Source organism: Protopterus annectens, chromosome 7.part0 (assembly GCF_019279795.1).
Source record: "Protopterus annectens isolate FY-2018-M chromosome 7.part0, PAN1.0, whole genome shotgun sequence".
Taxonomy (NCBI): Eukaryota; Metazoa; Chordata; order Ceratodontiformes; family Protopteridae; genus Protopterus; species Protopterus annectens.
The window spans coordinates 1,685,960,754-1,685,988,735 of NC_056739.1; the positions used below are offsets into that span (position 1 = coordinate 1,685,960,754).

General features: G+C 40.3%; 1 protein-coding gene across 1 annotated transcript in view; it reads left to right on the forward strand.

Annotated features, from left to right (window-relative positions):
• LOC122806185 (aurora kinase C-like) overlaps positions 1-27,982 on the forward strand; it is a 323,495-nt gene that overhangs the window by 203,065 nt on the left and 92,448 nt on the right. Inside the window, exon 6 of the mRNA XM_044076418.1 lies at positions 24,666-24,804. Coding sequence (XP_043932353.1) covers positions 24,666-24,804 — 139 coding nt within the window. The remainder of the gene's footprint in view (positions 1-24,665; positions 24,805-27,982) is intronic.

Genomic DNA, 27,982 nt, shown 5'->3' on the forward strand with positions numbered 1-27,982 from the left:
TGGACTGAACTTGTATTTTACAGCAGCATGTAAACTTTGCTCCTGTCATTATTTCAGACCATGTTACTATAATAACTTTAGATAAAAGATGCAGAATAATGTAGGACACACACACTTTCAATTTCTCTTTTAGAATGTTTAAGGAAAGAGTAGTTGGGAAAGATGTAAATTTCTTCAAGGGGATAGCTAGTAAATGGAATAAAATGAAAATGGTGTTTAAAATGGGGAAGAAGTAATATGAAGGGCTGACTAAATACTGCAGAATAAGGGAAATCTGACAAAAGATGAGCAACTGTAGAGTGCTGAAGTAGGGAGTATTTTGATGGTATACATGAGTTTAGAAAGGTTGCTGTATTTCTTAATTTTTAGCATGACTATGGCAATAAATTAGAAAAGGTTGCCCCCTAAACTTTGGGAAATTTACAGCAAGGCAAATAACCAGAGATCGTGTAGTGGTCTGGGGATTTTGAGACCTGTATTTGAGCAGAGAATGTGGAAACCAGTAAAAGTCACAAAGGAAATATGTATGGAAGACTTAAGTATGCCAAGCTTGGAGGAAGATGAGCCTCAGTAAGGTAGGAAGAGATGAGAACAGGGGTGGTGTATAATCAGTCAGCAGGGAAGTCTCCAAGAGCAGATGGTGCTGCCATGGAAGTTTGTAAGCTAGGAGGGAAAGTGCAATCTGAAAGCTTTTATTTAATACTATTAAGGGGGAAGAACCCAGCATTTTTGGGGGAAGCTGTAATGGCTTTATTACCAAATGAAGGTAAAGACCCTTCAGGCACAGCTTCATAATCAACACTTATTTATTTTTTTAAACTTGTAATACCACACACACTTCAAGTCCAGTGAATCAGTCTATGTGGAGGCCAAGCACCGACACTTTTATTAAAACAATCCATATCCTTTAGCGCCTCTGCTACCAAATTTTCTTGACTTCCATTTTGATGTACAAGTAATCATTTAAACAATTGGTTAAAACTAAAACCAAGAGTAACGAACCAAGTAATCCAAAGCCACAGCCTAGAAGCAGAATCAGCAGCCAGTAGTAGTGAAACTATTCCTTTAATATCACAAACTGTCACAGCAAATGAAACTAGCGCTTTCGCTCAGGAAGTCCTGAGCTTTATCAAGTAATAGTTTGCAGTTAAAAAAAAGTATCTTATACTTTACAGCCGTATCTTATATACTTTACAGCCGTATCTAAAAATGACCAACCCTATTCAATAATTGAAATTTAAAGTAACACTGCCTTCCTTATATGTGAAAGCCAAGTGTGATTTAAAGTTAAACCATCAAAATGATACTGGTTATATGCAATACTAAAAACATACTCAAACATACATGATGCTAAATAGAATATTACAATAGTTCTATTATCAATTAAAATGTGATGAAGTGCTTAAAATTGTCCTAAAAGTTTATAATATTCCTCAGCCAATTTTGTACTGACAAAAAATAAGCCAGACAAACAAATCATCCCCAAATGACTATAATGAATATTAAGCTGTTTATTTTGCGCTTACCAATATATTATCTATCAAAAAATAATAATAATGCTGAACCCATAAACCATAAATAAAAAATACTTCTAACTATGTTTCAAATATTAAAGTGACATTTGTAATGGACCCATCATCAAGGGACCATAGAGGACGTCAGGAGGGGGCCTACAGTCTTGCCCTCAATTTCAAGACTGATTTGATGCTGATTATACCATTTAACCCTGGGAGTTTCCCTGCATCCAGCCTCAATTGCCAGATGAGTTCTCTATACTCTAGGGTCGATTCCCAGTCACCACCCCTGACATCTTGGCCAACCTATTCAAGGACCATGAATTTTAAATTAATGTTAGGGCAGGTGAGGGAATGTTTATAGAAGGCATTGGATTCTTTGTTTACTGATATCGTAAAAGTGTTCATAAACTCGTTTACGGAGTTCCCTTTCTGTCTTCCCTACATAGAAACTAGTACATGTGGTGCAAAACCCAAGATATACCACCCCCTTAGTGCCGCATGTATAGTGGCCTTGGGGCGCAATCTTGGTCTTCCTGGATGGAATAAACAATGATGGACCATTGATTAATGCATGGCATTGAGCACATGCACCACACTTAAATGTCCCTCTACGGAGCTGCTTTACCTTGTTGTTGTTTAACCTTAGTTTTCTTAAATAGTTCTTTAAAATTGACTCCCCTTTTCCTTACAAACATTGGTTTAGGTGGCAAAATGTTCTTAAAATCCTCATGAAGAGAGAGAACAGGCCAATATTTAAGTGACTTCCTCTATCTCATTGGAGTTGGAGGAAAGTCTAAATGAAGCTATTCTCGGAAATATTTGTGGTGTCTGGTGCTGATACTGTGGACATTTGTGGTCCTTTACCTAAGATGGGTGAGTAGATGGTGTCTCTCATAGCACTAACTTCCCTAGCCAAAGTGGTAAAAAGATCTAAAGGATAGCCTCTTTCCAAAAATAGAGTGCGTAGCACTTCCACCTCTCACATAATCCTCGAGGGTACTGCACATTCTACAAGCTCTAATAAGTTGTCCTTTGACAATTCCCTTTTTTTGATAAAACGGATGTGCACTTTCAAAATGGAGAAAGGAATTGGAGAAAGTGGGTTTACGGTATAACTTAGATTGAAAAATACTATTATACTCCTTATAGAGAGTGACATCAAGGTAATGTAACTCATGCTCATTGACCAAATGTGTGAACCGGAGGAAAGTGATGGTTGAATTAATATAGCTCAAGAATCCTGCCAGTTCACTCTCTGTACCCTTCCAAAGGATGCAGATATCATCCAGGTATCTCCTATAAAAGATGTGTTGTTCCCAGGGTGGTACAAAGACATCTGTTCCATCTATGCAGCACCACATTGGCATAGAAGGTGGCACAGGAGGCACCCATGGCTATACCTCTACATTGAACAATTCCCCATTAAAAAAGATGAAATTATTCTGCAGGAGAATGTCCATGAGGTCCGTAACCAAGTTAGTCAGGTTACCAAGATTAGTTTCAAAGGATAAAAATTCCCCAAACCATTCCATCCCTTCAGTGTGTGGTATACTCGGGAAGAGATCCTTGATGTCAGTGGTGACCATGAGTAGATCCGGGGAGTAGCAGGTATTGGAAATACTTTGTAGGAAGTCCCAAGAGTCTTTACAAACATGATTTAGCTGAACTGTGAATTTCTTGGTTAGATGGTCAAACTTCCCTAGAGGTTCAGTAATTCCACCAGCACCTGTTACTATCGGCCTAAAACTTAAGGGATCAAGTCCCTTATGAGTTTTGGGAATTCCAAAGAGAACTGGTATCTTTGGTTTCTCCACATGTAAATAATTGTATAATCTTTCATTAATGGCCCGTTGCAATAGCAGGTCCATGAGAAAATTAATTTTAGCAAACGCAATGTTAACCTCATTATGGGAAACAGTGACATATTGCTAATCATTTTGTAACCTATTATGTATATACGCTTCGTATTCTGAGTCATACATAAGTACAACTCCCCCACCCTTGTCGGGCTTCATTATCCTAATATTTTCTTCCTTAAGCAGTTTAATGAAATTAGTTTCATTAATCGATAAGTTTTCAGAGTGGTGTATCATAGGTAGATATTGCCCTAAATTCTCTCCACCAATTCCTCAAAAAATAAAACCAGAGGATGTAATGGTGGATTATATTTACTCGATCGTGCTAGCCCGGTTTCCATTTTTGGTTGACCTTTAAATACACGGGTTAAATTTAAACCCAGAGTGAATAATTTAAGCTCTACCAAAATCTGTGTGAGATTAACTGGTTTGGAGGGGACATGGTGTAAACCACGAGTAAATAAGTCAAAAGCACAAGCCCTCCCCCCCCCAAAAGGAGAGATATCTATACCAAGCGATTGCAGCCCCCCAAACATCTCCAACGCCCAAGTGAGAACTGCTCTCTCCAAAGCAAAAAACACCGCATCCATGGGACCTGATGGTGTCCCCGGCTGTGTGCTCCACGAACTCAACGAGGAATTAAACCCACAGCTAGGACAGCTGTTTAATCATAGTCTTACCTCTGGATACGCACTCCAGGAGTGGCGACTGCAACTGTGGTCCCACTTCACAAAGGCGGTGCCTCCACCGACCCTGGAAATTACCGGCCCATTAGCTTGACAAGCCTTATCTGCAAAGCCATGGAGAGGATCATAATGGACCTCATAAATAAAGACATAGGGAATTTGCAGACTTTGGATCCATCCCAGTTCGGCTTTGTCAAAGGCAGATCATGCCTTCTAAACTTGGTTGACTTTTTGAAACAGTCACCAAAGCCATTGATGAGGGAAAGGCAGTCCATACAGCCTACCTCGATCTGGCGAAGGCCTTCGATACAATACCCCACTCGGGTATCATTGAAAACCTCATCAGCTTAAATGTTAACCCATACATCACAAGATGGGTTGCAAACTGGCTGAGTGACAGAACCCACAGGGTCAGAGTTGCTGGCGCCATGTCAGACTCAAAGCCTGTCACAAGTGGTGTACCACAGGGCTCAGTCCTGGGCCCACTCTTGTTTGGCATCTACTTTTCCAAGTACAAGCAAACACAGGAGGGTTATGGCTGACAAAGTTTGCAGATGACTGCAAACTGGTAGCCATAGTAGAAAACACATCTGACACAGATATCCTTCAGAAGGGTCTCACAGAAACGGATAACTGGTGCCAGAGCCATGGCCTAAAGTTAAATGCCAAAAAATGCATAGTCATACCCTTCGGGAAAAACAAGGTTACCCCTAGCTACCAAATAGGTGGCAATCCACTGAGCACAGAAGAAGTTATCAGGGACCTGGGGACCCAGGTTGATAGTCTGTCATTCGACACCCATGTAGCTAAAGTAGTTAGGAAGACCTTCTACATTGCCCACCTTATCATGAAGGGATTCTCATCTAGATCAAGGGAGGTCATAGTCTCCCTATACTCATCACTCATCAGACCAATGATCGAGTACAATGCCCCATTCGGAATGTATCTGACCCGACACTTGCAGCAGCTGGAGAGGCCACAAAAGTTCCTCACCAAAAGGATAAAGGGTCTCAAACATCTGTCCTATGCTGCCCGACTGAAAACTCCAGCTCTATTCAGTCGCTTACCGCTTGCTCAGAGGTGATCTTTGCCTAACATACAAGGCCATGTCAAACCCAGATTTGATGAATATGCTTCACCTCAAAAAATCTAGATCCGTCAGAGCCACAAGGGCGGGAGACTTAAACCTCGACATGGCTATTAATAGGACGTGCTGGAGGGATAGATTCATCACCCAAAGACTCCCTATGCTGTGGAATAAAATCCCGGTATATGTGAGGCAGAGCACCTCGCTGGCCTTGTTCAAGAGAAATCTTGACCAATGGATGGGAGATCGCAGATATACCCCAGGGATTACCTCAGTGTCACTGCTCAACAGAGGCACAGCAAAATAATGGGTATAGTTCCCCATACTAAAGGGGTGGCGTAAGCCACAAAACTATGGGCTAGGCTTGTAAATGCCCTCGGGCAGATAGCCTAGTATGAACCTATGAACCTATATAGTTCCAAGTCAATGAAATTATAGATGGTAAAATTATCCCTACTAAATGTAGTGCAAGTGCCATTGTTAACCTGCTCAATGCCACTTGGTTGAGTTAAATGTACATTAGAACTAGGGTTAATTTTCTCTTGGAAGATCTAATTCATTCAACCTGTTTGTAGTAACTATTGTCTGTTGGTCCACCCTCGGGGTTGTTGCCTGTCCCCATACCCCGGTTCTGCCGGGGAAATGCTGAAAATCCTGATAGCTTTTCTACCTTTCTCCGCCAGCCTTTCACTCCTCCTAGGGGTTCTTCAACCTCCACAGATGCACCCTCCCCTTTGTTTGGTGTTTCCGGAGATATCCTGCCTTGAACCCACTTAGGGTGGTTGGTGGAGGGATAAGCTATCCCTTCCCTGTATTGCATCAAATCCCTCTCCAATTTCCGCAATTTGCGGTTAAGTACTTCACAAAACTGGTCAACATTAACAAAGACTTTGTCATATTCAAATTTGAATGCAGGGAAATCAACATCAGATATAACATTATTTAAAATTTCAATATCCTCCATTAACGAGTTAACTTTTAACTCATACTCTGAAACCATTAGATTTAGCATTTCCAACCCAGCCCTATCGAAAATGTTCACTTTTTTATAATAGTCAGAGCCAGGTTGGACATTATTTGGGAATTTGTAAAAACGCAGCCCCTTGGGAATGCGTTTAACCCTAATGCATTCCCTTAAATAGTCCATTTCTAGCTGGTTGCTTTTCAAAGTGTATAATTTACTTTTAAATTCTTCTAAATCAGTTTAGAGTCCAGAAACATTACGAGAATTGACAGTAGCTTTGGTAAAAGCAAATTGTTGTCCAGCCCATCTGGAGAAGTTAAAATCCTTATGCTGAGTGTCTGTTCTGTTTTTCGAGCGTGCTCCTCCTTCGTTCCGGTCACCACTATCACGTCTTCTTACCCCAGTATTAATTAAAAAAAGAGGGGGAGGATGAGAGACCAGTGTTCCCCTCTGTGAGCAATGCGACAGCTTTATCTGGGTTCGCTGCATGTTGCTGATTACCAGCCACAAAAGATGTAGTTGCGTTGTTGGATTTTAGTAACCCCGTGAGCTCTTTGAGTGTCGCGAGAACCTGGTTGAACTCTGCGTGGGTTACAGGGATTTCTCCACTCTAATTTTTAAGCAAACCAGGGGTGTCTTCAGGGTTGAAGGAATCTGCTCCTGCGGCCATAGCAAAAAGACCAAGATAAAACAAAACCAAGAGTAACGAACGAACCAAGTAATCCACAGCCTAGAAGCAGAATCAGCAGCCAGTAGTAGTAAAACAATTCCTTTAATATCACAAACCGTCACAGCAAATGAAACAAGCGCTTTCGCTCAGGAAGTCCTGAGCTTCATCAAGTAATAGTTTGCAATTAAAGTATCTTATATACTTTACAGCCGTATTTAAAAATGACCAACCCTATTCAATAATTGAAATTTAAAGCAACACTTTTACGATATCAGTAAACACAAAGAATCCAATGCCTGCTATAAACATTCCCTCACCTGCCCTAACATTAATTTAAAATTCATGGTCCTTGAACAGGTTGGCCAAGATGTCAGGGGTGGTGACTGGGAATCGACCCAAGAGTATAGAGAACTCATCTGGCAACTGAGGCTGGATGCAGGGAAACTCCCAGGGTTAAATGGTATAATCAGCATCAAATCAGTCTTGAAATTGAGGGCAAGACTGTAGGCCCCCTCCTGACGTCCTCTATGGTCCCTTGATGATGGGTCCATTACAAATGTCACTTTAATATTTGAAACATAGTTGTTAGAAGTATTTTTTTTATTTTTTGTTTATGGGTTCAGCATTATTATTATTTTTTGATAGATAATATATTGGTAAGCGCAAAATAAACTGTTTAATATCATTCATTATAGTCATTTGGGGATGATTAGTTTGGCTTTTTTGTCAGTACAAAATTGGCTGAGGAATACACTTTTAGGACAATTTAAGCACTTAATCGCATTTTAATTGATAATAGAACCATTGTAATATTCTATTTAGCATCATGTATGTTTGAGTATGTTTTTAGTATTGTATATAACCAGTATCATTTTGATGGTTTAACTTTAAATCACACTCGCATATAAGGAAGGCAGTGTTACTTTAAATTTCAATTATTGAATAGGGTTGGTCATTTTTAGATATGGCTGTAAAGTATATAAGATACTTTTTTAATTGCAAACTATTACTTGATAAAGCTCAGGACTTCCTGAGCGAAAGCGCTTGTTTCATTTGCTGTGACGGTTTGTGATATTAAAGGAATTGTTTTACTACTACTGGCTGCTGATTCTGCTTCTAGGCTGTGGCTTTGGATTAATTGGTTAAAACTAACTGTTAAAGACATTTTATGCACTACTTCCAAGTGAACTCTCTATTGAGCCCCCATAGGATACAATGTCATAATTTAAAATTAAAACAGATTCTTTCCTCCTTAAACAGGGTCTTTAATACCCTCAGAAGTACTAAATTCATAACGAACCTGTTCCAGGACTGTTTTCTGCAGTCCATTAGGATCTCCATTATGACATTAATGTTCTGCTACAGGGCTAAACCGGTTTTCTTAATGTCCCTAATATGTGCCTTTAATCTAGTAGCAAAACTTCTTTTACTCTCCCCAATATAAAATAACTGACATGGAGATTTAAGTCCATATACAATTCTTTCACTGTCACAACTAAAGGCACCTTTTATGTTTAACTTTTTACCATTTATATTTGAAAATTTTTTAACCACATATTGACATTGTACAATTTCCACATGGAAAACTGCTCCTAAAAATAGGAGTCTTGTCCCTTGTAACATTTGGTCTTTTAAACCCCCATGTACTAAAATATCTTGAGCTTCTTGCCCTGTTATGAGAAATTTAATTTGACATCTCCCAAAAAAATTACTTCTCTCTTGATAGAGGACAGATAATCCAATTTACTGGAAAAGGCTGTATATTTTGACAATACAAATGTTTTCCTTCATCCTTTACTGCCTGTCTACTATACCTATTATTACCTTGATTTCTACACTGTAGTCTGCCCATCACCCTAGAATTACCCCCTCCACACTTTTTTTAAAACTTGATTATAAAGTGCTTGACCCTATACTAGCTAAGAGTGACAAAGGTTGCCAAAACTGATATGGTTGTGTGTTTTGCGGAAGGGTTGGGGCAAACATTGACATAAAACAGCAATGATATAAAATGAAGCAGAATGCAAGAACATGCTGTTCTCTTGATGCAAAGAGAACATTTGATAGTTGCCTGGGATTTTGAATAGTGTACTGGAAGCATTTGCATTACCTGATAGAATAATGGGGTTAATTAGAACGATATGAGAGGTTGGAGGCAAGAATTAAGGTGGGAGGCTTTCTTTCAGTCAAGCTGTTTGAGCAGTGGAACTTGGTAGGTGTTCCCTTTATTACCCCCCATGTAACTTGCTTTTATATTTTAAGCCATTTGCAAAGAAATGACTCCAAATTCAAGGATATAACTGTTAGCTTCCCTTACAGATTACATTTTGTACTTGATAGTTTCAGAAAAGGGCATTTCAGTGTTGACTGTTTAAAGACTATTTCAGGCTTTCAGAATAAAATTAATAAAGGCTATGGTGGTAAATCTATGTACCTACATGTAAATTGGTCCAGCACTACCCATACTTATGGGGACGTAGATAAAGTATTTAGGTGCGTGAATTAAAGATTCTGTTGTAGCAGCTAAGGATATGTGGGGAAGTGGCTAAACAAATATAAAACCTGAGAAACTAGAAGCTCTTGGTTATGGATTTGGATAGTAAGATGAAAGCTGTGAACATTTTTATTCCCTTTAGTTTTATGTAAGGCTGGGCATATTTTTATTAACCAGAGGAAAAGCTATGGGCAGTAATAGTTGTAGGAATGCATTTGGGAGGGAAAGAGCTAAGTGGGGTAAGTTGATACTCCCGGTCTAGTAGGAATCAGTGGTTTAGGATTACCTGATTTTGAATGGATACTTAAAAGCAATGCATTTAAGGCTCCCACGTAATGCAAGTAGTTTATAAATTGAAGGGGAAATCTGTTGTAAAACTGGTTTGTGGGCTAGTATTTGAGACAAGATACTTGAATAATTTTGCAGAATATTTGTATAAAAGTTGCATAAAGTAGGCTAAGAACCAAGCCATCATGACAATGGAAAAAGGATGCTTTTCCATTGGAGATGACTAGTACGGGTATATAAAATAGGCAAGGTATACTTGGAATTTACTGGAGAAAATTGCAAATGAACCAAGGTATTTTTGAGCAAATAACTGGAGAGGGGAAGGGTAATAGAGTGGGATGAAGCCAACTGGAAGTTTGGATTGCAGGTTAGGGACTGCCTTCCCCATCAGAGATTGATATTTGAGTATAGGCAAAGAGAAGGGGATAAGGGAGTGTGGAGAGTCGAGCTGTGGTAGTTTTTTTTAGGTGAGTCTACAATAGGATTTACTTTTAAAGGGGTAGTTGGTAGGGTGCATAAAATACTGCTAGAGTGCCAAGAATCTCTTAGAGGATGTTAGAAAAGATCAGAGACTGGAAAGGCAGTTACTGCGTGGCCATCTTGTATGGATCCTAAGTATGCAACAAAGTCCAAAGTGCTTAGTATTTTGTTTGTAGGTGTTTGAATAGGTATCTTAATACCCCAAGCATACTACAGAGAACCATGAGTAGATGGCAAATCCTGGTGGTGTGATGGAAGAGGGAGTAACTGGGAAGTGGACTTTGAGTGTAACAAGTTGGAAGCTCTTTAGTACTCTGTAGGGCATTTTGTATCAAGTGTTAGGGGAGCAAATAGCTGTAGCTAAGAAAGTTATTCTGTTTTGAGCTGGGACATGATCTGAATTGCCTTTACATAGTAAAGCCTTACTGAGTTTATTGCTGTTTGCTATTAAAACAAAGCAAATGCTAGAAAATAGAAATCTAAACCAACTGTAATTTGAAGTCTTAAGTATTTCAAGAGATAAAAACAAGAGGGGTGATAAGAAAAAGGGAAAGAGCAAATTACAATGAAATGGTATTTTTGGGAACAGTGCAGGCAATATTGGTCGGGAGTTTGTAGGGAAAGCTGGTAATTAACAATTCATGTAATCTTGAATAAGCAAAAGTGTATGATGCATAAATGGCAAATGTTAATATGGTTGTTTATGTATTGTGCTTTGTGTAAAGTGATGTAGTAAAGATGGTTAAAATAAGAAAAACAGTACAGTCCACTGAGCTAACTTCTGAAAACTTTTACTCCGTGTTTGAACCCGCAGAAGAGCAAGACTGCCACGGTAGTCAAATGCTAAGACATGAAATCCATTTCAATGTGATACAAACCCAGCAAGGAAGAGAGCACCCATATAAAAATGTCATCTGGTAGTAGCCATCTCAAACTGTTTTTTGTGTCTTTCAGCTTTTCCCAGTTAGGGGTCGCCACAGCGGAACTCCGGTCCGCTAATGATTGGCAATAGATTTTTACGTCCTGGCTTGATGGGCCTAATGCACAACCTTCAACGAAGGAATGCCCATTCACGCATGTCGACACAAGAGAGACAGAATTGAACGGGCAACGTCTAACTGAGGCGACAACACTACTGCAGCACCACCACCTCAAACTGGTAAAATTGCAAAATACCCATGGTTGTTCTGTGTTTAAGCCAACCCAGATGGAAGCATTAAAATTATACTGGCTTTCTAATGTGCTTAAAGTCCTTTTTGCTAGAGATACTTGTGAGATGGCAACTTGCCACCAGTCTTAGTGAATCGGACTTTGGTGTACTGCTGGCAATGGCTAGTCAGTTGTCATCTTAGAACTGTTGCCATATAACACACTTCCTTCCCCTACATTTCTGTAAGCTATACTTTCAAATGGTAAGTCCTCAGTCACATGTTTTGGGGAGAATTTTACTTCATATTGTAGATTTTACAGCAGTGTTGGAAATGCTTTTAAACGTGCACATTTTGTCATGGAATAACATTGATTTCTGAATGGCATACTGCTTTCAGTCTCACTACGTGGTTTCTATGAATTGATTGCAAAAAGGCTTTTATTACTGTGAGCTTCTTTTGGCTTTTCCCAGTTAGGGGTCGCCACAGTGGAATCACCTGTCCGCTCATGATTGGCAGTGGAGCTTTATGGTGTCTAGTTGCCAGCCCGGCACCCAACCTTCCACGGAAGGTGCACTCATGCTTAGGCCCAGTTTAGAGTATTCAATCCACTTACAGCATGTCTTTGGGATGTGAGAGGAAACTGGAGCACCTGGAGGAAACCCACGCAACCACAGGGAGTTAGGACATGAAAACTCCACACAGAAGGCACCCAAGCCGAGGATCGAACCGGAGAACCTCTTGCTGTGAGGGTGGCAATGCTAACTGTTGCACCAGCGCAGCTGCCCTAGTACTGTGAGCTACACAATGCATATACATTTTTTGTTTACATTTCATTTGAGTAAACAGTGGGTTGGTGCTTGGGGAGAGTGTAGACTAGCTGTATATAGCCGTTGCTCCAGAAGGACCAGTATTTTGTAGTGTTAATGTCAGGAGCTTTGCATCAGCTGGTTTAATTGTTGCAAATGTTAAAATGCTAATTTTAAGGTGGGAAGTTATGTAGATAGTTGTAAAATGAGTGCTTGAGTTAGCAGATCTGTAGGCAGTAGTACATTGTTTATCCTTTTTCTTGTATAAGACTGTAGCAGCTTTCCATGTTTAAACATGCCAAACTTGAATTTGTTTAGAAATAGTTTTCAATACAGTTCAATCAGAATGCAACAAAATGCCACAATGTTCTTCAGTCTACAAATATGCAGTGTGTAGTTCATGCGTTGAATATAAATTGGCATATTTAGGCTCGTTTATGACTTGATTTTGTGGGATTTCTGAATCCTCTATTTGTACAGTATGCAGCGCTTCATGGGGCCAAGCCAGAAGAAAGTTCTAGGTTATCCTCAAAAGCAGCCACATGCCCTTAGCTGGTTGGCTTCCCTAGTCAAACAAGGACAGCCAGTCTACTGAATTTAATATATTGCATGATCCTGGCTGGAGAAAGATGCTGTTACCAAGACTGCAAAAATTACTTGGTAGGATGTTGTCTCCACTCTAAATACTCCACGTGGTACTTTGGTTTACTTTTTTCTATGCATATCCTTCAATGTCTGGCTATCCTATGGGTCTGGAAAGGGATAAGAAATGCTTTGACTGGTGTGAGCATGCAAAAAAGAACACCATTTTTTCCTCGTTTGCATTGAGCTGTCATTTTAGAGCAGAGTAACCGCAATGCTGTGTCTCACCTTTGTTTGATTTTCATCAGACTCTCTCTCCATAATAGGCAAATCCAGACTTCTCAGGCTATAAAACCTGGTGTCATTACTTACACCAACATAATGCATTCAACATTGTCTTGTTGCATCTGACAGAGGTGTATAGAATGCTGCTTGTCACAATGGCATTGGAATTTTTTGCATAAACAGTCTGCCTCTTGTGCTGTAAAGCCTGAAGTTAAAACACTCAGCTTGCAGGTCTAAACTGCAAGTAGTTTGTATAAAATCCATTTAAAGGCATTCCCATGTTTTATTTGGTGTACTTTTAAGAAGCATTCTGGGAGGGATGGTTGAGGAGAAAAGCTTGAGGAGCTCAACTAGATTCAAAGGGACTGTGTGTCAGAGGTAATGTACAACAAGAATGCCAAAGTAGCTGAAAAGTAAGGTGTATGAAACAGTGGTGCAATCCGTGCTGCGGTGTGCAGAAACCTGGGCAGTAAAGCCAGAGCAGTTGAGAAAGCTAGAGGTAATGGAGATACAGTTCCTGAGAAGTGTAGTAGAATGTGCACTGTGGGACAGACTAAAGTAATAAAGATAAAGTAGCTCCAGCTGCAGAGGTCAGAGAACAGATTAGTGGTTTACATAAATGTGCAAAAAAGCAGAACGCAATCTGGTGAACATGACTTAGGACAGACGAGAAGTTGAAGAAACAAAGGTGGCCAATTTTAGGATGCATTTTCTGCCATAAAGTTTGTACTTTTATGAACTTGCTATGGAGAGAAGTAATTTTTATAAATGTTAATATAGCAACACTAAATACTGCAAGGCAAGATCTATGAATATGGTAAATGGTTTCCGCATTGGGCTATGCTGTTAAGTTTCTACCCCCAACTTTATGGGAGATGTGCTCACCACATCTTCAGCTAAAACACTTGTAACTTGTTTGGAGGTCCTCATTCCTTGGAAGTGAAGGAGTGCTTTAGTTTTCATTTAAAGCCAAACTATTCCTTCAAGACTAACATTGGCTTTAGGTTTGTTTGGAGTATGTGGGCACATTCTCCACATTGCAGGGTACGAGGGGCATAGACCTCGCTCAAATGTTTTTATCAGTTTAATTTTTGTGGTGGTGCTTGTTTTTGCAGTGTGGTTTTTAACTCCTTGGTGACTTGCACTTCACTAAGCATGCTAGTGTTTGCTCTTAAGTGGTTTGCATTAGTAAGGTTCATTTAGTTTAGTCCAATTTTGTAAAGGCTTTTCAGTTGCGTGCTATGTAGTAGTGATGGTGGGGCTGTACCTATACAATCTGTATTTATTTCACTGTAGTGATGGTGGGCTGTACATATACAATCCTTTTATGTATTTCACTATTTTGGAGTCCACTTTGATGCAATTGGAACCAAATGTCAGTCTGCATAAATGCATATTAAAGTTCAAAATGTTCATGTGTATATGGGTTAAGCTGGTGATGACTTCTGAAAGCTGATGGGCCATCTTAAGGAGTGGATGTTCAGCATCTGCAAAACTGGCAAACATTAACAAAAAGGCTTTTTGTAATGTTGCCTTTAATTTTTTTTCATGTTTTATCAGATTCCTGTATATACATAACCGTAATAAGTAATTTCAGTTTCCTTCAACCTACTTTTCCTCCCACTTTGAACAGCAGCTGTTTAGCCTACAAAAATCACTGTCACTAGTATATGAAGTGGTTTGTTGGAGAGTAATATGCGGTACTTCAGAAAAGTGAATGTTTTGCATTCTGTCATATTCGCCTCCACAGCACCAATGCTCACCTCTTTTTGAAGCAACATTTGCCTAACTCTGGGTAGCCATACCAAATTATTTGGCTGCCTGCAGTAGTGTAATGCTGAAAAATCTTCCCCCACCACTTCCTTGGGTGCATTCAGCAAAGCTGTTCACCATGTGAAGTCGAGGGCATTTGACACTACTTTCAAACCTCAAATGCACAAGGTGATTTTTGCAAAAATAGCCCACTATCTTTTCATTGAACAGAATTATTTTCTATATGTACCACTTTCAGGTCATAATCTTTTTCTCAAGTGTAAAGTTTGAATATTTGCAAAAAATGTGACACTCGTGCTAAAAATTCTCAGCTCTGGTATTTAGTGATTAGTGTCCTGCAGAAGAGGGGTAAAGTGGCTTTAAAACGCTTCATTTTGACATGCAACGGTATCTTAAGCTTCTGTCACTTGCAAAGAATTTGCCCTCTTGTGAATTAGTAATACAAATTTGACTAATCCCCATTGTTATATGTAATGCGTAATCAAAGGAGTTTGAAAGATTTTTTCAAAGAAAACTTCAATCCTCTGTTCTCTACTTGCAACCGGTGGTGTCAGTCCCAGCTGTATTGAACACTTCTGTTATACTCTAGCAGTCCCTTAAGCAGGAAAATGCAAATGTGCAGGTAACTCGTTGCCCGATGTGTCCCTTTTTCACTCTGATGTAATTCCTCCTCTGCTGAACTTGTCCTGAGTTGCCAGAATCATAACAGCTAAAGAAATGTGCGCATAGTTATTTTATTCACTTCTGTATTACGTGGTCAAATGATAAAAAAAAGCTCTTGTCTAACACAAAGGCGAAACTACTAAATATCAAAGACACAGAACAGCAAATTTCTTTTTCCCCAGGGGAAAAAAAAATCACTGGGCTGTTTCGGGACTTTGCCATCTGCTCCACTGTGATGTGATCTGAGTTGGTATATTTAAGTAGGGGGAGTGGGGGGGGGCAAAGGCCCCCCACTTTATTTTGTCTTTGGATTTTTTTTCCCCTAGGGAAAAAATCGCTGTTCAATGTCTTCGATATTTAGTGGTTTTGCCTTTGTGTTTACTAGAGCGTTTGCTCTGATCTTTCGACTATATGTAATAGACTAATGTTACCTCTGAATAGACCAACATAAGTTGGCCAGAAATGGATAACCACCTTGGTTGCAGTCGGAATACCTGCACTTTTCCATAACATGCCTCAAACTGGATAAAACTGTAGGCTTTCCTAATTAGTCTGTTACTAATCATGCCACTCTTTCCATCACAGCTGAATACTTTTTCTGAGGCCTGTCTGATGGTGACATCTTTGTTCTCATAGCCCATTAAATCCATACCATTGTTTTCTTCAAGGAATTAGTCACAGCTAACCAGTGTTCCACATATTCCACCTGTTCAGCTGTTTAACTTGCCATATCACAGATCTCATCAACTTGCTGCTTAACTGGCAACATGGTGATTTCATTATACTAAAACTTGCTTTCTCAACTCCTATTTTACCTCTGCCTTACATCATCCAACAGTTCTGTCGAATGCCATAAATGGTTAAATTTTCCAGCACCTTTCTCACTTTTGTCAAATATGCTTCCTGGTGTTGGCACCGCACATTCTAGGTTTTTCCACTATCTAAGCGGTTTCCAAAACTTTTATTACTTTGTCTTCTCTCATGAGTGCATGGATCGTGCAATCCCTAACGGAACCAAGATGCTATCCTCCAAAAAAAGGAAGCCAATCTGGTGGTCCCCTGCCATAAACAAACTCTACAACAGAAGAAAGAAACTGTTGCAAAAGAGTAAAATCCCATGATTGGAGAAACTCCCTGGTCAGCTTCAGTAAGAAGCTGAGATCCCTCATAAAATCCTCCAAAGCTAGTTATGAAAACAAAATCGCCACTGACTCTAAAGACAACCACAAAGCATTCTATAGCTATGTCAAGAATCTCAATGGCAACACTCAGATCTGCTCTGAGTTACAGCACAATGGCACTAAATATACAGAACCAATGGATATTTCCAACATCCTGGCAGATAAGTTCAGTGCCAACTTTACCCCTCTGTCATCCCCTAAAGGGCTCATCTCTATACCAGAAGAATGCAAAGTTCCTGTAATCACAGCTGCACAGGTAAAAAAACACACTATCCAAAGCCAAGAACACAGCATCCATGGGACCTGACGACATCCCAGGCTGTGTTCTACATGAACTACAGAACGAACTGGCACCCCCACCTAAGTACCATGTTCAATCATAGCCTCACCTCAGGCTATGTGCCCACTGAATGGCGCACAGTGACTGTTATCCCACTCCACAAAGGGGGGAGCCACCACAGACCCCGGAAACTGCCTCCCAATTAGCCTAACGAGCCTGGTTTGGAAGGCTATGGAGCGTATAATCGTGGAACTTATAAACAATGACATTGGTAATCTCCATACTCAGGACCCCATCTAGTTCGGGTTTGTAAAAGGCAGATCATGTCTCCTAAACCTGATAGACTTCTTTGAAGCAGTCACCAAAGCCGTAGATGAGGATAAGGTGGTTCACACAGCCTATCTAGAGCTCGCCAAGGCTTTTGACACCATGCCCCACTCTGGAATTATAGATAAATTCACTAAACTAGGTATAAATTCCTATGTCACAAGATGGGTTGCCAACTGGCTCACTGACCGAACCCACACTGTGAAAGTAGCAGACTCCAAATCCAGCTTCAGACCAGTGACAAGTGGAGTACCACAGGGTTCAGTCCTGGGTCCTCTCCTGTTTGGTATATACTTCTCTGAAGTACAGGCCAACACAGAAGGTCTTTGGCTAACTAAGTTCGCAGATGACTGCAGACTAGGAGCCATAAAACTCCAAAAGATGTGGACATCCTACAAAAGGGCCTTGCTGAGACAGATGCCTGGTGTCAAAGCCATGGCCTCAAGCTCAATGCCAAAAAGTGCATCATCATTCCTTTTGGTAAAAACTCCGTACCCATGAACTACCACATAGGTGGTAGTCTAACACCGAAAGTGTGATAAGAGACCTTGGGACACAGGTGGACAGTAGTCTCTCTCCTTTGATAATCACATCGCCACAGTAGTCAGGAAATCCTATGTGGCACACCATCACAAAAGGTTTCTCATCCAGGAAAAAGGTCATTGTTCCCCTCTACTCGTCACTCATTAGACCCATTATAGAGTACAATGCCCCTTTTGGTATGTACCTCACAAGACATCTACAACTGGAAAGGCCACAGAAATACTTCACAAAGAGGATTACCGGCCTCAGAGATGCCCTATGCAGACTGTCTCAAAAAAACTGCAGCTTTACTCCATTGCATATCGCCTACTCGGAGGTGATCTCTGCCTAACACACAGCTATGTCAAACCCAGAGCTTTTAGACATGCTCCACTCGAAGAAATCCCAATCCCTACGAGCTACACGCTCTAGGGACCTAAACCTCGTCACCACAATAAACAGAACATGCTGGAGGGATAGATTCCTGTCCCAGAGACTTCCCATACTGTGGAACAAACTACCTATCTAGATCAAAGCTCCTCATTAGCACTGTTCAAGAAAAATCTTGATTGGATGGGAGATAGGAAATTCACCCCGGGGATCACTTCTGTGGCTCTGCTAGACAGTGGCACAGGAAGATAATTTTCTTGGGTGGCGAAAGCCAGGGTACCTTTGGCTAGGCTTGTATAGGCCCTAGGGCCAATAGCCTAGTACCTACCTATGAACCTATGAGTTGCTAGTCAATGCCTTTTTACAATACTTGGTCAAATTTCATCTGGTCTAAAATTAGCTAAAGGAATTTGAGATGCAGAGCAACTTGGGAGACCAACTTTGTGAAGAACCAGGACTTTCCTAGGATTCTGCTGTCTTCAGCTCCTCATGGTGAAGTCTTTCTGCTAATTAGAACAAGTTCACCAGCCCAAATACTTGTTTTTATGCCATGCTGGTTTAATCCCTTGCCATAATTTCCTGGTGCCAAAGCATTTCGATTCCCTTGAATGATCGCTTTGGTCCTGCGAACCTTCCTTCCAAAGCTTGCCAGCAGGCTTTAATGTCTCCTTGGAGACTAGATCATTTGAAAGACCTTGCTGTTTTCTTATTTGAAAAAAGTTGCTTGGTGTTTGTGTTTCTTGTACTTATTTGTAAGAGCCCCTGTTTAATTTTGCCCCAGATTGTACTAAGGAAAGAAGTGCAGCAGATTTGCCAAAGGTTCCTTGACAAAGCTTGAATGGGGGAGCCTGTTAAAGGATTTACAGCTTACCTGCAAGGTCTGGTGACATTTAGGTTGGTTATTTGTATTGAAGCACAACCCCACTTCAAGGATGTGGAATGATGAAGCACTGCCTCCAATGTGGGAAAACTTTCAAAAGTTTTGTTTGCTTTTGACTGAGTATTCTTAAGCTAGTCTGCTTTGTCATAAGTGATTCACCCCTTCATTTTACCCTAAAAGTCATTTCCTACCTGCTAGTTAACAAAATTTAGTTGTTCTCCACATGGCTTTTACTAGTGCTTTGAAATTACTCCTGCAGGAGGTCTGCACCACTACAGATGCTCCTGAATATGCACTGAACCCTAAATGTATCATGATCTAGAAATAAAGTTCTCTAGAATTGCTGTAGAAGGCAGGTTTATTTCCTTTATGATTTATAGTGCTTTGTAAATGCAAGTCAGTCTGTTTTGGGTTCATTTTTTAAACCTGACTAGCTGTGCTGGGAGCATCGTGCATGAATTTTGTCGTCTTGAGCTGGGATTTTGTGAACTTTACTACATGAAGGTATAAAAGTTACACTGGGCGTGTTCATGGTCCCCCTGTTTTGGAGAAGGTGGCTTTCTGGCTAAAACAGAGGAAGCAAAAAGTGGGCAAGTAGTGGGAAAGTTAGGCAGTAAATAAGATAAAGGAGAAAGTGTGGAGTGATGCTGTTTACTTTTATTATCCTTAGCGAAATAAGCCTGTTTAAGATGTATAGACATTGTAGCCCCAATTTGGTATAGTCCATGTTCCTGCAAAATTTAAGTATGAGAGATGATGTAGAAGATGACCGAGAAAGCATATTAGCATACTAACCTTCAAGAGGGAGTACATGGGGCTTGCCTTGAATGCTACAGCAGTACATTGATTACCAAGAGAAAAGCAGTTCATTGGAAGAGGATCAAATTCACAGACTTTTCTAGTAGCTGAGATGCCCCCACCTATAATGTAGTAGTTTGCAAAAATGTGCAAGTCCTGTCCAGCTAATAGAGCATTAGTAACCTTACTCTAGTCCTAACTGATGTGGATGAGCTTGTGTGGTGCTGTCATAGTGGTTTGTTTGCAAACCCCAAAATGTGCCCCCAAATGACCTCAAGGCTTGGAGGGATCTATCCATTGTCCTCCCCCTCCCCCCATGTATGAATGGTGGTTGTTGGTCCTCCAAGACAGTTTTACTGGATAGTTTTAAGCCCTTTATGCAGGCTTTTCCCCCAGATGTCCTACATCTTGTAGCAATATTGAGGGATGCATGCATGTTCCACACCAGAGTAATGTGCATGTGCAAGTCTGTTCGGCCTTTTCCAAGCCTCCATATTCTAGCTTACAAGATTGACTAGCAATGTGGTTTCTCTATTCCTCCCCATCCTATGTCTCAGTGGTACTGTTAATTGGCTTAAATACTTTCAGTCCATTTTCTCACTTCATTACTGCTAACGTCTTGACTGTCATCACAAGGCAGGAGTCTATCATAACATTGAAATGTTATATCATCAAATGCAATAACATCGAATGTAAAATTTCAAAATCGAAATGAAACGTTACAACAGTGAAAACAGTCACTTGGAAACTTTATAGTTGGCCACTCTGCATTAGCATGTTTTTTCACAGTATTAAACAGTGCGAAGGTTACGGACCGGGTTAAGGTAAGTGTGGGGAATGGGATAGTTGGGGACCTTGGTATTAGGGAGTGGGTAAGGTGAGTGTGCAATAGTTACGGACCATAGGGCTTTGGTTAAGGTAAGTGGATAGATAGTAGTGTATGTACGGTTTAGTGTAGGATTAGAAGTAGGATTTTAAGTGTGTGTGTGGATTACTGTTTTTGGTGTGCTTGTGTTGTGTGCATTTCTCGGAACAGCAAATTTTTTCCATAGGAAAAAATTCACTGTTCTGAGCTATCGATTATATCGCATTTTGACATTCCAAGTTTGAGCTTATGGTTGATATTTTGGGATTTCGATTGTGATATACACCCCAAGGCAGTCGACTGTGCAGTCAAGTTTATAATTCCTTGGTGTCTTAAGGGAGGTGCCATGAAGTCTGCATTATGGAACTGTATGTATTCCTCTTTCAGTAGTGGAAAACAAATGAGTGACAAACCAGAGAAGAGCAGCTTTGGTTTGAAGGGATTAGATCTGGGAAGGAGTGAGAAGGGGAATGGTCTTGCATTATAGTAATGAAGTATGGGAGCAAGAGACTTTGGTCTTGCTAAAGATGTGAAGGTGGGGGAATAAAAATAAGGATGCAAAAGCTGAGGGGATAACTTGTGTGCAGGCCACAGAATGTCCGTAAGTGGCAGTTCATTTTGGTCTTGGAATGAGTGGATGTAGTTGCAACCTTTTGTCAGTGTGCCTCACAGGAGATAAGTGGTGAAAGACTGTAGTGGGGGCTCCAAGTTAGAGTTGGTTACTGAAGTGGAATTGTATGCATGGCTTCATGGTGCAGATGGATGGAGCTTTGACTATATCCATATTTCTTTTAGTGGCTCTGAAACGAAGAACCAAGTGGGAAGGAGTGAAGGGGTGCATATACTTTGCTGCATATTGTTTCACTGTCGGCCAAAAGTGCTCTTCGCAGCATCCACAATGTGCTCAGTAATGACTCCTCCTATAATTCATACGGAGTTTAAGGTTTTCTTTGAGACCACAGTAATAATAAAAGGATTGCTTTAAGTTAAGTGGGTAACACAAGTAACTGTGTGGGGGAAATCTGATAACTAAGGGTGTTGCAAGCTCCATTGCTAGCAATGGTCCACTGTTGCTGGACTTTCTTACCCAAATGCAGCCTTGACAAATTTCTCCTGCTCATGGGGGTTGGAAAGTGAGAAGCACTTGAGGGAACATGGGTAAAATTCTTGGCTAGGCTTACAAGGGCCTCCGGGCCAATAGCCTAGTATCCTGGAAACTTTGCTGAATGGTGTTTCCAATACTTTGGAGAGTGGGTAGTTAGGTGAAAACAAATGAAATGAAAAAAAAAAATTGTTCCCTCACCCCCCCCCCGAAAATTTAGGGATCCCTTTCATTTGAGGTAACCTTTTGCATAGGGAGGATAGGAAAGTGATCAGCCTGAATTGCAGTAGGGAAGGATACTGGCAAAGTAAGAGTAAAGGGGAGGGTGTTGTCTATACAGTACTAGTAAAGCTGTGTTTAGGATATTTATCTCAATGTGGTCATGCAGAGAAGGTTTAGTCTGGTACCAAGCATGGAATGGAAAAAACAGATGCTGTTAAATGCAAGCATGATTATGCTTTTGAGTATTCAGTCAATTGTGAGGAGAAGGTAGACCTGGCTGCTAAGAGGAGGGGGGTGATTGGCAACTAGAATAGAGGGCTAAGGCTCTGAGCTATTGAGCTGATTCCTGTAGCCCAGAGTACAGGGTTCGATTCCTTTCACATCCATGTGCCTACTCTGAGCAAGGCATTTAAGACTGCACTTGGGATGCTCCTGAAGAGAGACACTTGTATCCATTGGGCTTACCTGGTTGTCAAACGTAAGTCTGATCTGAAGATGTGCTGCTTTAGAAAGTAGTGGAAACTGCCAGAGGCAGCAGTAGTTTTGTAGGTCTGTGATGGGCAAGGATGCTTATGACAGATTTGGAGAACTAGGTGTATATGAGAATCTGTTACATGACTACCAGCTGTAGCACACTGCATTTTCAAAATATTCAGGCTTCATGCCTTATTTTTGCTCCTGAAACAATTAAAAATCTTACATGAAGGGATAATGTGACTTGTCTTGCCACTATTGTTTTTGGTCCCCCACCTCAGCCGTGACCATTGACTCCCTGGAAGTCGAGGGTTAGGGTTAATGGCAGTTATCAGCAGAGGTTTGCTTTTTCTGTACCTGTACCTCCCATCCCCGTCGAAGCTGACATGCTCCCTGCCAAAGCAAGGGCTGCAGTACTGGGCAAATGCTTTTTTTCCACACTTTATCTCTAGCTGCAGTGCACTTCATTGATTAACGGACAAGGATTTTAGCCTGCTAATCTCCTGCCGCAATAACACTTTTTTTTTTCTACCAAGTTTCAACAGCACAGCAGGCTCAACTGAGGCAGTACAATTTCTCTGCTGGAGGCTGCCCTTAATAGGCAAGTCATTTAGCTGCTTCCTTTCTGCACAACTGAGGTGCTCTTCCCATTGACCTGATAGTAATCTGTAACATCCTGACTCAACAGTTGAGGCACACAAAAAAAATTCAGGGCTCCAGTCCTCTGTAAGGTGGAGCCAGTTTACCTGTTCATATCTTTGATCCTTCTCACTGATGGCTAATCAGAAAAACAGCCTCTTAAACTTGGGAGGATTCATTGCTAGAGGTGGTTGTAAAATCGAAGTACCTGCTGTGTGGTATCACCTGTCAATGGATTGTTCTTGGTGATGACCAGTTGATTCCAGTGTTGCAGCAGTGCATTGTCACTGTTGTGTAATGGAGATTTTCACTGTTGTATTTCAAGTACAACTTTGTTTTGCAGCTTCTGTTCTTTCCACCCATCGTTATTTCCATTAACTCTAACATAGTAACCCCATTAGTCAAGCAATCGTGGGGACCATAAGGGGCATGTCCACATACCTTTAGTATATACATTTAAGTTCTTACTAACTTTAAGTATTTAAGTGCCCACCTTTTATATCAAGCAGGCCATTGATAACCCTGGTTTAAAGGGTCTATATTGGAACACCCAACATTCAAAATGTCAAGTGTTCTAATATCGAACCCTAGCAATTGAAAAAAAAAACACTGAACATTCGGAACAGCAAATTTTTTCCTAGGGCAAAAAATTCACTGTTCCAAAACGCATACACACAAGCACACCAAGCAAACAGCAATCCACACGCATATACCTAACACCTAACCGTACACTAAACTATACAAACACCACTAACTATCCACTTACCTTAACCCAAGCACTAAGGTCCGTCACTATCTCAGTCATCTCACCTGCACCCTAACTCACCTAACCCGCCCTAACCCACATGTCCACACAATCGCACACTTACCTCAACCCGACCCGCAACTTTCCACCAGAGCACTGAAAATACCGAAGCAACAGAAATGGGCAACTGAATTCTTTCTCTAGGAAAGAATCCGACATTGCAAATGTTCGGTGTTTTAATATAGACCCTGGTTTAAATTTGTCTATGCAGCCAGCAGTTAAGACTAGCATTAAAGACAAAGTAGTACTTTGTGCGACTTGTAGTGGTAGGTTGTTCCATAGACTGGGAATGTTGAGTTACAAATCTATCCCTCGAAGTCTTTTTGTTGTAAATTTAGGTCTCTAGTGTGTGTTTTAATATGGAGTTACTGGTTTTAAAAAGAAATGGGTCAAATAGAATTGGGTCTTTCATGGCTCAAAATGCCAGAAAAGTCACTTCAGAGCAGCCAGTAGGCTACAGAGTAAGGAGAGTTGAGCTTATCTATGCAGATCAAAACCTTTAACTGTTTTTGGTTAAAATGTTGACACCTTTCCATTTGAGCATTTTTTATGCTTGAATTTGTAATACCAAAGGAGGCATAGTATATCAGTGATGTCTCAAGGGAAGAATGCAGTGGTATGATGACCTGTTTGAATCTTTAAGATGTAATCTTGGGCCATATGGTGTTTCCTAACTGTGGTGGATTTTTATAGTTTAGTTGCTGTTTTTGGAATATTTTAAAGTGGGAAAACTCTTCTATTTAGTCGTTTTAATTGCATATAAAGCACGTCTTGAGCAGTGCTAGCTCTTTCTAGTTACCCTGTTTCTTTGTAAGCTGTGAACTCCTTTTTAAGTCCTATTGCAGTCTACATAAACTGCTTTTTTGCATTTTTTACAGGCATCCAAACATTTTGCAGCTCTACAATTATTTCCATGACAGAAAACGTGTATTTTTGATTTTAGAGTTTGCACCCCGTGGAGAGTTGTACAAAGAACTTCAGAAATGTGAACAATTTGATGAACAGAGAAGTGCAACGGTAAGCACTATAGGTATTTCCATGAGTGGCCATATGCATTTCTGTGAAGTTGTAACTGTACAATATGCAAGGTTATTAACATTTTAAAGTACTGGATGCTTTTGAAATTTCACATAGGGGGTGCAAGTGGATAAAACAGCTAAGGCATTTGATTGCTGAAGTCTTCATGGGACCCCTGTGTTTTCTTTCCCTTGCACTTTAACTGTTACTGTGGGAACGTCAGGTCTTACTCTTGTGTACATTACGACTTGTTAAAAGCCATTTGATGGGTTATTTTAATATCTAAATAGCTATCCATAATAAAATGGTTATTAGAAGAAAAAACAAAATGCCAAAACTTTCACTGGCCACCATTACTGTGTACAGTTCCACTAGATAACTAATGACAAGTGATCCAAATGGGCCATATCTTAGTGCACTTGTGAGGGCTAACAATTGTCCAAACAGGTGAAGTTAACATAACAGAAAGTTGTCAGACTTCTGACTCTCGTATCAACATAATTCTTAGTGAGGGGAGCTAGTACACTATATACCTAGCTGCAATGTGTTTACCTTTCTTTGCGTTTTGAAGGTTGTTGCCATTAACTAAGCTAGTCTTATTCATCACACATTTGAGACCCCTGAATTTGTTCTTGAGCAAGGTGCACTTAAAAGGTGCAAAAGTGTCAGACGCAAAATGATGCGGTTGATATTAATTATGCATTAGACTGGGGTATCATGGTAAAACTGTCCATGGCTACAGTCCACATCATCTTGTTAATAAAAATTTCCCTTCTGCGATAAGTTTCCTGCTGTAGAAGGAACCACACCAAGCAAGGCAGTGGAATATTTCAGTTACATGCATCAAGTAGAGCATTTGCTTGAAGTTGAATGTTTGGACAGGCTTGGGAAGCACTATTGAAAATTTTGTATCCCAAATCAAAGTTTGAAGTGGGATATTAGGTATTCTGCAGATTGTAAAGGATCCAGAGGTGATCCTTGGCTTGGATGGAGTCACTATTTGGGGGAGAATCATTCTAGGCTGTGTAAAGTCTAGAGTACAATGGAGTTACCAGTAAATCAGAAATGAGAGCAATGAAATGAGCTACTCAAAATTATATCGGAGATATCTGAAGTGCTAAAAGAAAAATTTGGTTCCTCTGATATGAAGCAGATGCTACAGGAAGGTAGCAGTTATGTTAAAAATCAGATTTGTAAGCTTTGTTGACAAAGGAAAAGGTGGTGAAGTGTATAGGTGAAATCTCAAGACTGGCAAAGGTACAAGAAAGATGCACAAATTTATTAAACTAGGTGATGCTGCAGACACAGATGTTAGTTGCCAAGTTGCATGTAAAAGATGGGATGCATCTATAGCCATTTATTCATATGTGGTTCGTGATGTACTTATGACTGAAATATACCTGAATCCAATAAAACTGGATGTGATACAGAGCTGGAAAGATCTTTGAAGATGATGCTGGCCTGGTCCGAAATGAATCTCCACAAGAGAATGTCTGCCCTCAAGGAACCCCCCCCCCCAAAAAAAAAACACCAGAGTATGTCTTTTGTGTATGGATTTGAATAACTTTGCAGAAAATTTCCAAAAGATTCTTGTGCACATTATGGTGAATCTCTTAATCTCCTTTTGGCTGTAATTTCTCAGTCAGTGAAAAGTTAATTTTGTGGAATTTGCGTTTTTTGCAAGATAGAATTCTGTGATATTTGTCAGTCTGTCTCCTGAGGCAAGAGTGGAAAGACTTTTGGAAACTATTCTGTTAACATATTGGTGTCTGCCACACCATAAATACGCAAAGTGGAAGATTTAAGTCAGAAGGGAGAATATTACAAGATATTCTCAAATGTGTAGAAATACGGTCAGAATGCTGTGTGGATGACTTTGCAGTGGGCAGCTTGCAAAGCTTTTAGTCTTCTGTTGAATAAATTATCCTTCAGGTTGACTACAAAAGAGACTATTCCAATATCTGAGATTAAACTCTGCTGTTAATAGTATTTGTATAAAGAATTTAAATTTCGTCCTAGAACTGTCCAGGGCAGTGCTGTGGGATGCTGTCCCCATTCCATAAGTAACATAGGTCAGATAGACCAGTTATCTTTGTTTTAAGGCAGAGTAGATCTGATATATCTATTTCATGTTCATAAAATAAAACTGTGTACAGACAACTTGTAAAACAAGACTGGAAAATCCATGCAACAAAAGTGCCTCTACAAGTTTAACCCCTGGCGAAGGCTGAATCCCTTAAACTTCAGTGATGCTTGATATGGAAGATTACCTTGCAAGAAAATCATTACTATAAAAGCAGAGATTTGCTGTAATGCACCATGTAACAGTTGCATACTTATGGGTAATGGAGACATGAAGATGGTGCAACATAAAACACAACTTGTTGATCTAATGCTACTTGTTCACATACTGAACTGTGAGGATGTTTCGTTAACCTGGCCTCGGGAAGCATACAGAGGTTGGGATTGACTGTGCATATGTGGTTTCCTTGCAGTCTGTTACTATTTTTTAGTTAAATAGAACTAGGTTCTTCAGTCTCTCACCAGCCTGGCTGTGCATTAGCTATTGGTATCAGTTTTTCTCTACTGTTTCCCTCATGCCTCCTATGGTCTTTCTTTCTGGGATCAGATGGCAAGATTCCTCTGGGTGACCTATGTTGGGAGTAACCATGAGATCTTTGACTTAAAAATCATTCTTGTATATCTCTTCCCTTGCTTTGAGTTTGTCGTCTTGGCCCAGAGCTCAGTACCAACTTTGATTTGTCTAGGCATGTGTAGGGCCAGTTTGAAGCCGAGCAGCTCTGAATCAAGCAGGACAGTTCTCTCGCTACCCTTTTGGAGTAAAGTTTCCATCAAGCCCCTCTATAGGGTTAATGCAAGAAAATACTGTTGGTGGGCCCTGATGCAGAGAAAAGCATTTGACAGAGTAAGCTAGGACTTTGAGCAGTGCAATGGAAACATTTGCATTTCCTGAAAAGAAAAAAAAGGTTGATTTCTTGAGCAGAGGAACCAGGCAAGGGTGTCCTCTTTCAACTGTTTGCATTATATTTAGAGCCATTGGCAAAGAAAATAAGGGACTCGGAAATTCAAGAATATAATTGGTATGGTAGTCAAGAAAAGCTGGCTCTGTTGTCCTATTTTATACCGGACAAAACCAGAAAGGCATTAATGTTGAACA